The 13,337-nt window shown below is 41.4% G+C and overlaps 1 protein-coding gene across 1 annotated transcript in view; it reads right to left on the bottom strand.

Moving 5' to 3' along the window:
• KCNH5 (potassium voltage-gated channel subfamily H member 5) overlaps positions 1-13,337 on the bottom strand; it is a gene marked incomplete at its 3' end in the record, with an annotated part of 157,334 nt that overhangs the window by 18,707 nt on the left and 125,290 nt on the right. The window contains exon 10 of the mRNA XM_082058753.1: positions 10,322-10,518. Coding sequence (XP_081914879.1) covers positions 10,322-10,518 — 197 coding nt within the window. The remainder of the gene's footprint in view (positions 1-10,321; positions 10,519-13,337) is intronic.

A 13,337-nucleotide genomic window follows, 5' to 3' on the forward strand; every position in this document is an offset into this window, starting at 1 on the left:
TGCTACATTCAGCTAACTGGTAGAAATATCCTGCTTAGAAATGGCTGTTCTTTGCTGCTGTCATCTGCTGGTTGCTTAGGTCTCCATTTTCACATCTTTAAGGGAGTGCAAAGTGTTTTGGGCTCTCAGGAAAAGCCAAAGCCTGTTCCTGTGGTAACGGGAGTGCTGTCTGTAATATAAAACAGATGACAATGGACTGTTTCCAAAAGGGATATGTACTTATGGGGCATGGAGATGTAAGTCTGGAAGTACAGGGACTGATGGAAATATTTAGATAGGAAGCACCATACAAGATCTTTTTGAAAGCTGAAGGCAGATTTCTGCAATTCATCAAAAAGTCTGAAGGGAGGTCCCAAGGTTCAAAAGATCACTGACAGTTTAATTAATGGAGTTCAGAAAATCAGAGACCTTTGTAACTGCTTACACTATGCTCCTTTTTCAACAATAACCTACATCTGAAAACTATATTATGCTTTTGTTATCTTTAGGAAAGGAAACAGATTAAGACTAAGGGCTGTGAAAATGGAGAAGTAAAAATATGAGGAAAAAACATGCATTAATAATATATATTCCTTCCTAAAAACACAGAAGATTTTTGCCTTTCAGCAAGTTGCTCAAAAGTGCAACAATAGGGGATTCACATTATTTCAGGTGCCTCCTGGAATCCCTCTGTCCGTCCCGACAACTATGCCCACCTCTGGCATTATGGAAATCAGCTACTCTCAAAACTGTTTGTCCAGACTTCTTTCACATAGGACCTAAACTGCAGCAGCTTGCTAATCACAGCAACTCACTGGCAATTAAAAAAGGCACAGTCAATCAGCCATCACTAAGTTGGAAGTGACAGGCTGGGTTTTATTTTTAACTAAAACTAGTGGGATTCAGGCAAGCTTTCCCACAAAGTTTCTCTTGCACTTTGTATACAATTTAATACTTTCCTACATGCACTATTTCTTTGCTGTAGAAGGCAAAAATAGCATTCAAAGCAAGGTAAATCTAGGATTTGCACGGCCGTGATGATTATCACATGCTGAAGCAGCACATTTGGGTGAAGTGTGTCCTGCAAAACAATAAATGGATGGATTTATAATTACACAGAAAACAAAGAACTTATGCAGGGAGTTTTATTTAGCATTTTACAGGCTTATAGTATGTAACTGCTGAGAAGCCTTTATGTGCAACCCAAGGCAAAACCCTGTCTGAAGAGGGGGAGGCAAGAATAAAATCAGTGCATTCTCCCATGCAAAACAGCTGTGAACCTGTTACCGATCATTTCTAGATTGGAGGAAACTGATCCCATTTTGGGCAGAGCCAGAAAACTCCCACTTGGATCAATGCTAAAGCTCTGTCTGCTCCTTGTGGAGCTTCTGGGAATCCATTTCTATGATCCCAATGAGCATGCAGAAGTTCTCTTTCCCCAGACACAGTTTTGGGTGCATCGCAACTGGCATTCCCAGTTTTGTAGAAGTAAGGTTTGAGGAGTGAGAAGTCTGGTGTAGAAACTCATTTTTATACCTGCAAGTCATACTGTGTTGAGTAACTAAAATGTCTGCTGTTCAGCTCCAGGAAGCAAGGACAGAAGCAACCAAAGCACTTGGAATTAATAATCTCCATTTTGTAACATTTCCCCCTCTTTTTTTTGGTTCTCATGTTGGAAAAGTTGTAGATCTATCTGATAATTAGGCTCAGCAGCTCATGCAAAAAGACATTCACTGCTCTGGGCTAATTGTTTGGAGAGGGGTGAGATAACACAACAGACCTCTTTCCCCACTTTCTGTGCAAATCTTACCTGCTCAGACACTGGTGGCCTCAGCACTAGGCACAGTTCTATATAATGGAGGCGGCCCAAAAGCAGGGAACTGGCAGCTCCCAGGGACACTGAAGGCATCACAGAATAAATTGGCTACACTCAGCAGTAACACGTGCATTTGTAACACTCCCATGACATATTAGGCACCAGAGGAGTCACATAAAACTAGCAGGGGGAGACTGGCTTTGTTAGGACGCCTGCCCAAAGAAGAGCTGCCGTAGAGCTAAGCCTGGCAAAGCCACAGCCCACAGGAGAAGCTCAGGGACAGGGATGGTGATCTGCTTCTGGCTGAGTTGCCAGGGCCAATGCTCATCACAACATAAAAACACAGGAGGAGCTGATGATAAAAACCTTCTTAACTGGCAATCAAAAATTAAAGGGCAATTTTGCTTCCCATTGCACCACGCACATTGCCTCCCCTTCCCTAGCAGCTGGAAGAGATTAAAAGCATCAGTTTTAATCAATGAGGGGAGGTGAACACAAAATATTTATCTTTAATATTTATGAGATTAAAAATAGTAAACCTTTGATTTATTTTTTTATCATCATTCAAGTCCGGTGCAAGCAACACTGCTCTGAATCAATATTAGCAGACAGCCTGCAGAAAGCTTTCTGAGCCAACTAAGGAGAGTCTCTTAATTATGAGAGCTTTCTAAACAAGAAAATTGTATTAATTCACAAAAAGCACAATAGCAAATTGTCATCAATCTGGATCTTCACTTTAACATAGCCAGTTTACACTTCTGTTTTCCTATGGATGCTGCCCATCCCTGACTTTTCACATTTAATGATCTTTCCACACACTAATAAATGACTCAGTTTGCATTGCCTGCCGGAAGAAGAGACACTGATACCTTTCGCTGGGATAAATCAGTAGAGTGCCTTTCATAACAGCTGCTGAGTCCCTGCATGCAGAAAGCAGCACATCAGCACATGTGATTTTTTTTTTTTCAGCCATACCATGCTGTTCAAAGATCCTTGAACGAAAAGTATGCTAAATTGCCTTGCATTTCTCAACAAAAACCTACACTAAAATAATAGCCCAACAAACAGGATCAAATGTCCTTTTGATTTAGATTTAGAAAGAGAAGCTACATGTCTGGGAAAAAAAATATGTCTACCTCTGTAATGTCAAAGGATTATCAGAATTGAGCTGAGTCCTACTTTTAACAAAGTTCATGGTGCTTTGCCTCTCACTGCCTCACAGAAGCAGGGTCAGGACCTCTGAGGAAGGTATTTAATTTAGAGATTATATTCAGAATAGAACAGGGGCCTGCTGGTACCCTGTGGGATTAATGTGGCTCTGAAAGACTATTAAAGATGACTGTGCGCTGGCTAATCTCTGCATCTGCCTGCAGTCTAAAAGCAAAATGTATTAATCCAGACTGTGCCACAAGCCCATACTACCCCAGATCTCCCAAGGACCCTGAGGAGTACAGAGTGCCTTGTTTTTCAGGTAAGTACTTAAACACTCACTAAGATACTCAGGTGCTAGAGGTGGTAAGGAGAGGAGAGATTTCAGGTTTATCACCCACTTCTGCACCTGTCCACAAACATGGTCACAGCCAAGGGAGAATGTTGTGCTTGTCGGAGGAGAGAAAACCGCTGTCCTCCCTTTGTGTCTCCAGAGAGGGGCTCAGAGGTGTGACTGCTCCCACACCCCCGATTTCCCACAGTCCGTGTGACCTGAAGGGTGCCCAGAAGAGATCACCATAAGGGAGATGATGAAGTGGGGAGAAGGAGAGGGGAGGGAGTGAGGCACACAGAAAAGCGTCAGGTTCACAGCTACCAAGAAAAAAAAAAGAGTGAGAAAGCAAACCCATCGACAGCTTTTACAGCCATCGCTCTGCTCAGACAGCTGTCCCATGCCGTCTGGCAGAGAGGCACAGAGGGGTGAAGGTAACGCTGCTGAAGCTTTCTCTCTGAATTTTTATGCTGCTCTTCTACCTAGCAAAGTCATGAATGGTCCTCCAAGGACTAACTTCCTTGCTTCGACTGTCTCAAACTCAAATCCCCATGCCCCCGAAGGGGAGGAAAGACACAAGGAATTGCCCAAGGGAGCAGGAGAGGGGAGGGAAGACCTGCAGAAAAACTCCAGCCTCAGATCTGTAACCCTCATGCAGAAGGAATCGTGTGGGCCCCTTGATGACTGAAGGTGTAGCACGGACTGTGCTGGGCTGTCTGCAATCACACAGCCACAAATACACAAGGAATGGTTCCATTCTCCATACAGACAAATCCCTCAGATGGGTTTGGCCCAGAGTCATTAGCAGTTTCTCAAGAAATTCCTGGGCACAGAGCAGCCACGGACCACAGTCAATTGCCAGGTGGGAGGAGGCCACGTTGTTTGAGTGTTTGAAGTGGGCTCTTCTGTCCCATGCACATTCAATAGGTAAGTCTAGACACCATCAGTGGTGGTATCAGGTCTAAATCCACGAAACAGTCCTTCAGGAAATACTGGAATGGAATATTAACATATCTGGAGATAGCTGTGAATGTAATGAAGCCAAACAACAAAGATTCTTCAAAAAATTGTCTTAAGTGGAAGGTTCTTCAAGCATAACGGAAGCTGCCGAGTCTGCTAAGATGTGAAGAAAACAAAACCATATTGATTTTAGAGGGTATAATTTATTTGCTCTGTAATCATGTTAAGCTGTCGCTACAGCTAAACTATAGCTATAAGACTTCATTTTCTGGGACAATATATTCACACAAAATAAGAGAAAAAAGCCCAGATAACTAAAAATCAGAGAGGGACAGGAAAGGGTATCCTGAGACAGGGTAAAACAATCTTTCCTTTCTCACATAGAGATAGAGAAAGGAATTTGGTGAAATTAAAGGCAAGGCTAGTCTGTGAGAGGGAGCATGAAGTTCCCCCTTTATGTCCAAATTGAGCTGACCTTATTGCTTAAATGAGGAGAGAGGCGGAAAAGTAAGAGGTGAGCTGCGAATCCTTTGCCATGTTTTCAAGAGAGTTGCCTGTTACTGCAGTAATGAATCAAGAGTTGTAAACTCCCAAACACAATGTGACTAACATCACTTTGTGCTTTGGCCCCAGGAAGTAATAGGAGGTGTCACCATGCCTGGCAGGAGAACCCCCCTGCATCCCCTTGCCTCAGCTAGGGGCAGCAAGCAGCAGGACATATTATCGAGTCCCTGAAAAGATACAGACAGGGAATGGAAACATGCCATCCACATTGCCGTCAAGAAGTAGATCAAAGTGATTTTCAAGAGGCTTGAGCAAGCCATGGAGTTACAAACAAACTCTAAGTCACGCCAAAAGCCTGCTGGTCATACAAGCCATAATAGAAATTGATCTGTTGGATCTACCCTTCCAGAGGCTTGATCCTGGGCTCCCTGAGACCCTGGCCACTGCCTCAAACCAACAGAGGAATAAACTGTACACACAAAAGAAAAGTACCAGGGGTAAGAGATGGATGAAGACCAAGTACCAGCCTGGGAGCAGGCACATTCCCTATCACAGAATGGGAGTCCAAGACCCCACTGAAGCCCCCACCAGCTGATCTACATTATTAGTCACAGCAGCTACCTATGCAGCACATTTTTGTCCCTTGCTTCCCTTCATTAATAACGATGGAAAAACTCATTTTTCCCAGATAGGTTTTGCCATCATCACTGTCCCACATGGCAAAAGCTCCCAATAATAGACTGAAAAAGGTGAAAATAGATGATGGACCTGTCAGCGCAGATGGACCACTGGGCAGAGGAGGTGCTCAGCATGCCTAGCTCCACAGTTACCCTGCAGCTTTCTGTTTGCCAGAGTTACCCAAGGATGATACTCTGATCCCTTCCTATATGAGCAAGTCACTCCCCACAGCTCAGGCCTGAGTGTGAGCACCAGCGGCAAAGTGCAAACAGCTCTGAATTAAGATGCTGTAATTGTAAATGGCTTTCACAGGTCAAAACCTGTGAAAGTCCTCAGGTTCACCAGAACATGTGCAACCTTCAGGAGCAAGGGCCAATATGCAGAGCAATGATTTCTGTCTCTGACACTGCTCTGCATCAGGACACTTGCTAATATAGGACGCCATCTGGAGAGCCTTAAAATCAAAAAAGAAGAGGGATCCTGAATGAACCTTGGTGCAACCTTCACTTTTAGGAGACATGAACGCAGAATTCAAATTAAAATAAAGCTTTTCTAAAAACTACGTGACACGGAAACGACGAGTGATTCAGTCAAGAAACAACATGCAATTCACTAAAACCTCAATCAAAAACAAGAGGTAAAAATTTAAAAATAAATTATTCTAATCTGAAACAGAAAGACAGGACGTGCGTTAAGACAGTCTGATGGCCTCACCTGCTGAAAAGCCTCAGAGATTCACAGTGTGCTGGGGGAACTAGATAACACCAGTCACTCACAGTGTTGTCCCTGGCTTTAAAAGCATCATGGGGAAAAGAACCGAGCCTCTCTGGACGGCATTTTAGTGCCTTAAAGTCACTCTTCTCTCCTTGCATCTCCTTGGCTCTCCCTCCAGCACACTTTCCAAAGGCAAACGCACCAGAGCTCCTATACAGACAATTGTTCTCTTTCATGGCTGCTCCTGACTCAATTCTTTAACACAACCAATTTTGCTCATGGTAGAAAACAGTAGTATGGGACCCTACATCTTAAAAGTTGGTGGAGGGAAATCTTTGCATTACTGAAGCACAGGAGAATTTTAGCCATGATTTCAGGAAGGCCCAAATTTCAGTTTGATTTTTTCCTGCACTTGCACAGCCTGCGCTGGTCTGGCAGTTAGCGGGAAGTGGCACCTTAGCTGGTGCAAATTGAAGCAATGATGAGAAAACGGAAAAAAAAACCCTTTAAAAATATTTCAGCTGATCTCTTGTTTTCTGTGGGAACACATCTGGTGACTTGATGTAGGCCTGCCTTCCTGAATTTTCACCAACAATAAAATGTACATTTAGTTATGCTGGTCTGAGCCTCCGAGAGGCCTGTCTTGGCTCCCGTCCTCAGGCCCAGCTCCATGGCTCAGGCTCGCAGAGAGGCCCTGCTCCAGCTGTGTGAAACCTTGAAAGGCACTTAATGAATTACACATTATTAATATTCTCTTCCAACATCAGAAGGCAGTAATTAACTCTTTGAAGAATCATCCTAAATACTGCTTTATAACTTTCAGTCTTCAGAGGCAACTATGTAATCTCATTGTGATTTTAAAGAATATCTTTCTAGATTAATTATTTTTCCCAGTTTGGAAAAAAAGCTCCGAGTCCTGGTTCTGCCTTGGAGTGTGCATTAGTGATGTTAGATGTGCCGTAAAGATTTCAGAGCACGAAACACAGTATGCTGCAATACCTTGCAATTACAGATTAAAAGTCACCTCACCACCCAGGGCAGGAGAGATGACTGCAGGTCGAAAAGCTAGCAGGCATGATTACTTTATGTGCTCTCAAATGCAGCACGAAGGCTGAGCTACCCAACACACACAAAAAAAAACAAAACAAAAACCAAAACACAAAAATCCAGAGTTGATAATAGCACGCTGAGCAGATGCCTTAAGTAGGTCACTCAACATACCAGGCCTCTAAATGTTATTTGGGAGTGAGAAAACAACTTCAGCGTGACTTTCTCTTCCCTGTCATGTGGAACTAACCTTTCGTGCTCAGTACTATTATTAATTTATTAGCCTTTTGAACGTCTAAATTGTTTTGCAGTCTACGGCTACATTTAAGTGCTTGTTGAGGGACAATGCAGCACAAATACGTGTGAGTGTGTGTGGACTCAAGTACATGCAGGAGTATTTCAAAGAGCAGACCTGAAGAAAGAACAATTCTGTCTATATATTTTTGACAGCAAGAAGAGTGATTTTCTTGAGCACAGAACTGCAAGGAGTGTATTTTTGTTATAATTAAATGTCAAACCTTACGAGTGATGACTATGTAGAAAAAGTGCTAAGTATATTTCTATTGAAATCAATTAATGGAGACAATGATTTTATTTTCATTTAGATTACATGACTCCAGCACAAACTGCTGCAGTACAGTGCAGCTCTGTCAGCCCGATCTCATTACCTGAAAAATTGCATTCTGTTCACCTGATGAAACTGTCCTGGATGACACTGCTTTTTTTTAAGAGATGAACTCACCATCAAACACTTCTGTGCCCAACAGGGAATCATGTATACTTTCAGCAGATAGGAGGTTTGAAACAATCCCCTGAATTACTTTATGTAACAGGACTTAAATTGTGTCCCTGGTGCCGAAAGTAGCACGATGTATTTTGTGCCTGGGAACAATACACAGAATTTCTGCAAACCAGGCTCTGGCTCAGCACATCTTACTGCAATACTAGAAGAAAAACTCCTCCAAAAACACATTTTGAGTAAAATTGTATGAGACATCACAGGTGGAGTTCATCTGATGTACTCTAGGTATCTAAAAGTTAGTGATGATGCACTCTCTCAAAAGCCAAAAGAAAGGGGATGGTTTTCCCACCCCAGATGGGGCCCCAAAGAGGGGCCAAATGGTTGTATTCTGGAGGAACCATTCCTCAAGGTCTATAAAGGTGATCAGTGACTAGCTTGGAAATCATAATCCAACTTTCAGTGAAATTAACTCTACCCTGCACGTACCACATTGAAACAACCTTTCTTTGACTCTTTCACTCTCACATAATGCCCACATATATCCCCAACAAACACTTCCTTTCCTCCTGCAAAACATAACATTTCTTTAGAAGTATCACTCCTTCTTGCTTTGATTCACTGCCCCCATGGTAAAGTCCATGTACATAACACCCAGCAGGTATCTGTATTGGAAAACTGAGCTCCATGAGTGTTTCCCCCTGGGTGATTCCCTATGCCAAGGCCCTGCAGGGGAACCAGTTTTCCTTAAAAAGGGTGTTTGGGAGAGAACAAAATCCATGAAAACCCAACCAAGAGGCTATTCCTGACATGCATCCCTGGACTAGAGAGTTGAACTCCAGCACATCGACATGTCAGGAAAAGATCTGTACGTGTTTTTGCTGTACACAACCTTGTCACGGCTAATGGAGGAAGGGGAGTCCCAGGAAGGCAGCTGAAGTGACAGGTTCACAGTTTTAAGAAGGAAAGAATACATTTTGGCAGAATGTACATGGCATTGTTTTGTCCCATGAAATCACTGTCAGTAACGCCTGAGCAGACCTGTGATCACAGGACTGTAGCTGGTGGCATGTCACAGGTAGGTGAGATGGCAAGGAGGGGATGCTGAAGTCAAGGCTTGGAGGACATCTTATCAACAGAGAGGCGATCGCTAGAAACCCCAAACCAGTTTTCAAACCCCAAAGCCCTTCTTTGGGTCAGAAGCAGAGTTAACAAGCTTCAAGTCAGGGGTAAGCTGACAAGCTGGAACCAAACCTGATTATAATTCAGCTCTTTCAGTTGCCAGCACAGACAGAGGGGAACCGTAATCCTATTGCATGTGCTTTTTTGCCAAGGGTATTTTGTGCCATACTTGGTATAGAAATGAGCACAAAGAATGCACTAAAAATTAAAACTCCTTTGAAAAAAAGCATTTGTAAGATGCTCCAGTGGATAGAGAGAAATTAGACTCAGAAGAGTAAATTCTAGTACTCCTGTTATTGTAGAGGCTGAAATTGTCTTGGGAAATACTGAGGTAGTCTCGGTACATTATCAGGTGAGATGTTGTAGGTACAGCTGCAAAAAAAATGTTTCAGCAGCTAGAGGATCACAGTTTAATGCTCAATAATCTATAAATCATTGTTATGAGATTTCTTTATGCAAATGAAATTTATATAACGCTCATCAATCTTAAAAAACCATCATCAAGATTAAATTTTGCAGCCGCAATGTGAATTAAAGAATCCCTTAACCTGTTTTCAAGATACGTCCTTATAGCTAATTAATTTTTAGATGGAGTGTTCTTTGAAAGGACTAATGGACAGTGAGCATTGCTGATTGATTATAAAATGAGCAGAGGGTTTTAGAAGTGAGCTGTGAATGTGAAATCACTACCAAGCTATATTAACCTTGCCATATTAAAATTCTAAGCTATGCAAGTGAGAAGTAGGTATTAATATAATACTTTTGCTGAGTACATTTTATTTATTTAATATCAATAAATTTCTCCTAGTTGTTTTATGCCATGCAGATCCATCAGACTGTTCTCCATCCTCTATCTTAGCAGGTGAGAGACGAAAGCTCACCTCAGAAATATAGAATCTAGATTCCATCAGACTGTAAAATATAACTTTATACATTATGCAATGGGAAAAAAAAAAAAAGCCAAAACCCAGCAACTGTGAAGAAAAGGAAAAGAAATTCATATGTCACCCTGCTAGGACTGCTTCTCAGAGCTGCAAATCTACGGGAAACTTTTATTGAGCCATCATTAACGAACAGTGACGACATTTATTGAAAGGCCAGTTAATCTGCAATGACCTGAAAACATCAAGAGTAAGCTGGGGGTTGTAAACACTGCAAACAGTCTGCAAGAGTGTGCAATCCCTTTGTAAGAGAAAGTGGAGAAGAAGAGCGGTCACCTTACCCGTTTCCTCAAATTGCAGGTGAGCGTGAGATTTCTTGAGAATGAGTTTGCAAAAGCAGTATAAAAGTCCAACACTTTGAGCAAGGCTTCTCGTTTAATAATATGTAAATCGCAGTATGTCAGAGCCCGTACATTGGCACATGCATGGGCTAGACTGGTTTCCTTCCAGAAGATATCACCAAACACATCACCTTTACCTGAAAAACAGCGGGAAAAAATTGTTAAAAGGTAAAGCTTACGCAGTGTTCTTCAGCGCACAAATTATTTATTCCCAAACTGTCTTATGCTTCCAAATATTCTTACTTAAGCTCCCAACTGTGAAACCTAGTGAGGGCAGAAGTTTTAAAAGTATCTGAGGTACTTGCGTATCCTTAGTCATAGCTACAAGTTTTTAAGGTATTTATAGATTGCTCTGTGAAGTGTCACAAAGCATAAAAGCCAGATGGTAAAGGTCTCCTTGTAGCTGAACATGCAGGTAATAGATTTTTCAAAGGCTCCTGAATATAGTAATAGATTTTTCAAAAGCTCCTGAATATAATCAGCACTTAACTAATGTTCAGGTGATTTAATATTTCTGACGGTCTGTTCCTAAGTGGCTTAGGAGTCCTGCTCTTACCAAAAGTCCATGACATCTTGGTTCCTACATCACCATAGCTTTGCAGCGCGGTGTAAGAGCCAGCTTCCAAGGCCCAAGGACCACATTTTAAAGGAAATTTAAACATTTTACTTCAGTGTGAGTGGCAACACTCCTTCTGAAAACCCACCAAAATCCTCCCTGAGACTTTTAACCTCTGAATAACTGGCTCTAAATCTTTATTATATGGAAAAGTCTAGTTCTAAACCTAAACACATCCACTTAATTAGAGGCTTACACTTAACTATGTCTTTAAATGTTTGCTAAGTAAGACAGTATTTGACACCTTAAATAACTGCACATATAAATAACTTCAACCAGATGTGAAAATTACACACGATGGCTATTTCTGCATTGGTAGACAGTATAGCAGAACAGCTGATGCTGAGGACCTGACATTCACCCTGCACGTTTTGAGGACTTAGGACTAGCTGTAGTCCAGTCCCACGGTCAGAAGACCTCTAGAGTGTGGAAGTGCATGAGATATGCTCCTCTGCATCTCCCAGTTTCTTTTCCTCTGCGAGGAATCCACATCCCCAGACAGCTGTGCTAGACACCGAAACAGGATGAGCGTCAAGGATCAGGACATTAGATTCAAAAATGAAACTCCTGACCCAACCAAAACACCAGTATGGATGTAGACTGGAGAGACACTTTAAGGTTTGGACCCGATGGTTGCTCTGAGAAGATGGCAAAAGCAGAAAGCACTCTGAAGCATCCAAAAGCTGCCTCTCGCTTCCCAGCTGCTCACCAGCCATGGGCTGGGCAAGGGCCATGGTGTGGGGTTTGCGGCTGATGCCTAAAATCCTGAACCAGAAACCATGGTACAAAGGCCATTTTTCATTTCAAATACCAATGATATCCAAGCTCCTTCTTTTAGCAGTTATTAAAAAGAAACTAAAATCCATCAGTCAGTGGTGGTATCGCTATTGATTTCAGGTACCTCAAGCAGCACCTTGGTGAAGGTTAATGATTTGGGGATAGAAAAGGAAATATATTTTAATACTTCCACCTTCAAGAACTCACAACATTTCACTCAACTCTATTTTGAGAACATAGACCAGAGTAATAATGTATCCAATCTTATTACTTTTGGGGGTCAGAGGTTCTATTTCTCTATTTCTATCTCTGCTTTAGGTATTCTATCTAGTAAAACATATCTAATATTTCTCTGGTAGAGTAAAATAAAATGTGAAAGTGCTTACCTTCATTTCCTTCTTTTTACTTTCTAACAAAAGTCCATATAGCAAAATCATATTTTAGAAAGGTTATAACTGCATTCTCACTTAACTGCTTTTAAATAATTCTACATATTATGTAATCAAAATGAACTACAATACATAATACAGATGGTATGATTTATAAAACAGGTTGCTTTAAAACTATTTCCTTATCGCAGAGTATTTCCTAGTAACATATCATTTCTCTAATGTACTGTTTAGAAATTACCCTTTGCAGTTAATTGTCCTTGTCTATACCCACAGTTCAAAACCTGGTTCACAGACATACTAAGCACAGTTGCATAATTTCTAGAAAACAGACCTTTTCTGAAATGCACAAAATTGCTTAATGGATTTGCTCTCTGAGGTGGACACAAGGCAGAATTGAGTCCTGTTTCATCAGCTGCAGAGTGCAGTTAAAAAGACAGAATTCAATAACATGGACTATTACAATTTTCCCACAGAAATATGAGCAGAATACTCGTTTTCTTTCTAAATTTAAGGTAATACACAGCTAATTCAAGCCAACAGCTTGAAAGCAGTGGATGTTCACTCCAAATCTCTGCATGATGTTGTGTTACAGAATGTGTACCCAAACCACGGATAAATGAAATCACCATTCATAAACTTCAAAAGAACTTCTCATGGTCTTCAGTTCAGTGAGGCAGTGAGCTGCACTGGGTTCCTCAGAAAGGCTGGGATATGATGAACTGAACCTATTCACTCCTCCATGAGCCACCAGTCACTGGATTTGAATGCTGAAGCTACAAGCTCCTCTTACATTTTGGTTTATTCTCTCCAGAAAGTATAAAATCTTGGAAGCATTTAAGGGTTCTTGAATTTGACGTTTCCCCCACACACTTACAGTTCTCATTAGCCTGTTATAAATGCAGGATGGAATGGAAACAAAACCAACTAGATTCTCCAAAACAACCTGTCTTTTCTCATAAATACAGAGATCAATGTACTACACTGCATTCCCATTAACTGTAGTTCACTGAGAGTGGTAATTATTTATTCAAGTTTAATTTTACACAGTGCAACTAAATTAAAAAAAAAAAAAAAAGTTTCAGAGTTGTAACAGAAAATTTAACTGGTTGTTCTGAAACAGCTCCTTGGAGGCACATATATATTATACACATGTATGACATGTGCACTTCTC

Source organism: Streptopelia decaocto (assembly GCF_964273445.1).
Source record: "Streptopelia decaocto genome assembly, chromosome: 7".
NCBI classification, from domain to species: domain Eukaryota; kingdom Metazoa; phylum Chordata; class Aves; order Columbiformes; family Columbidae; genus Streptopelia; species Streptopelia decaocto.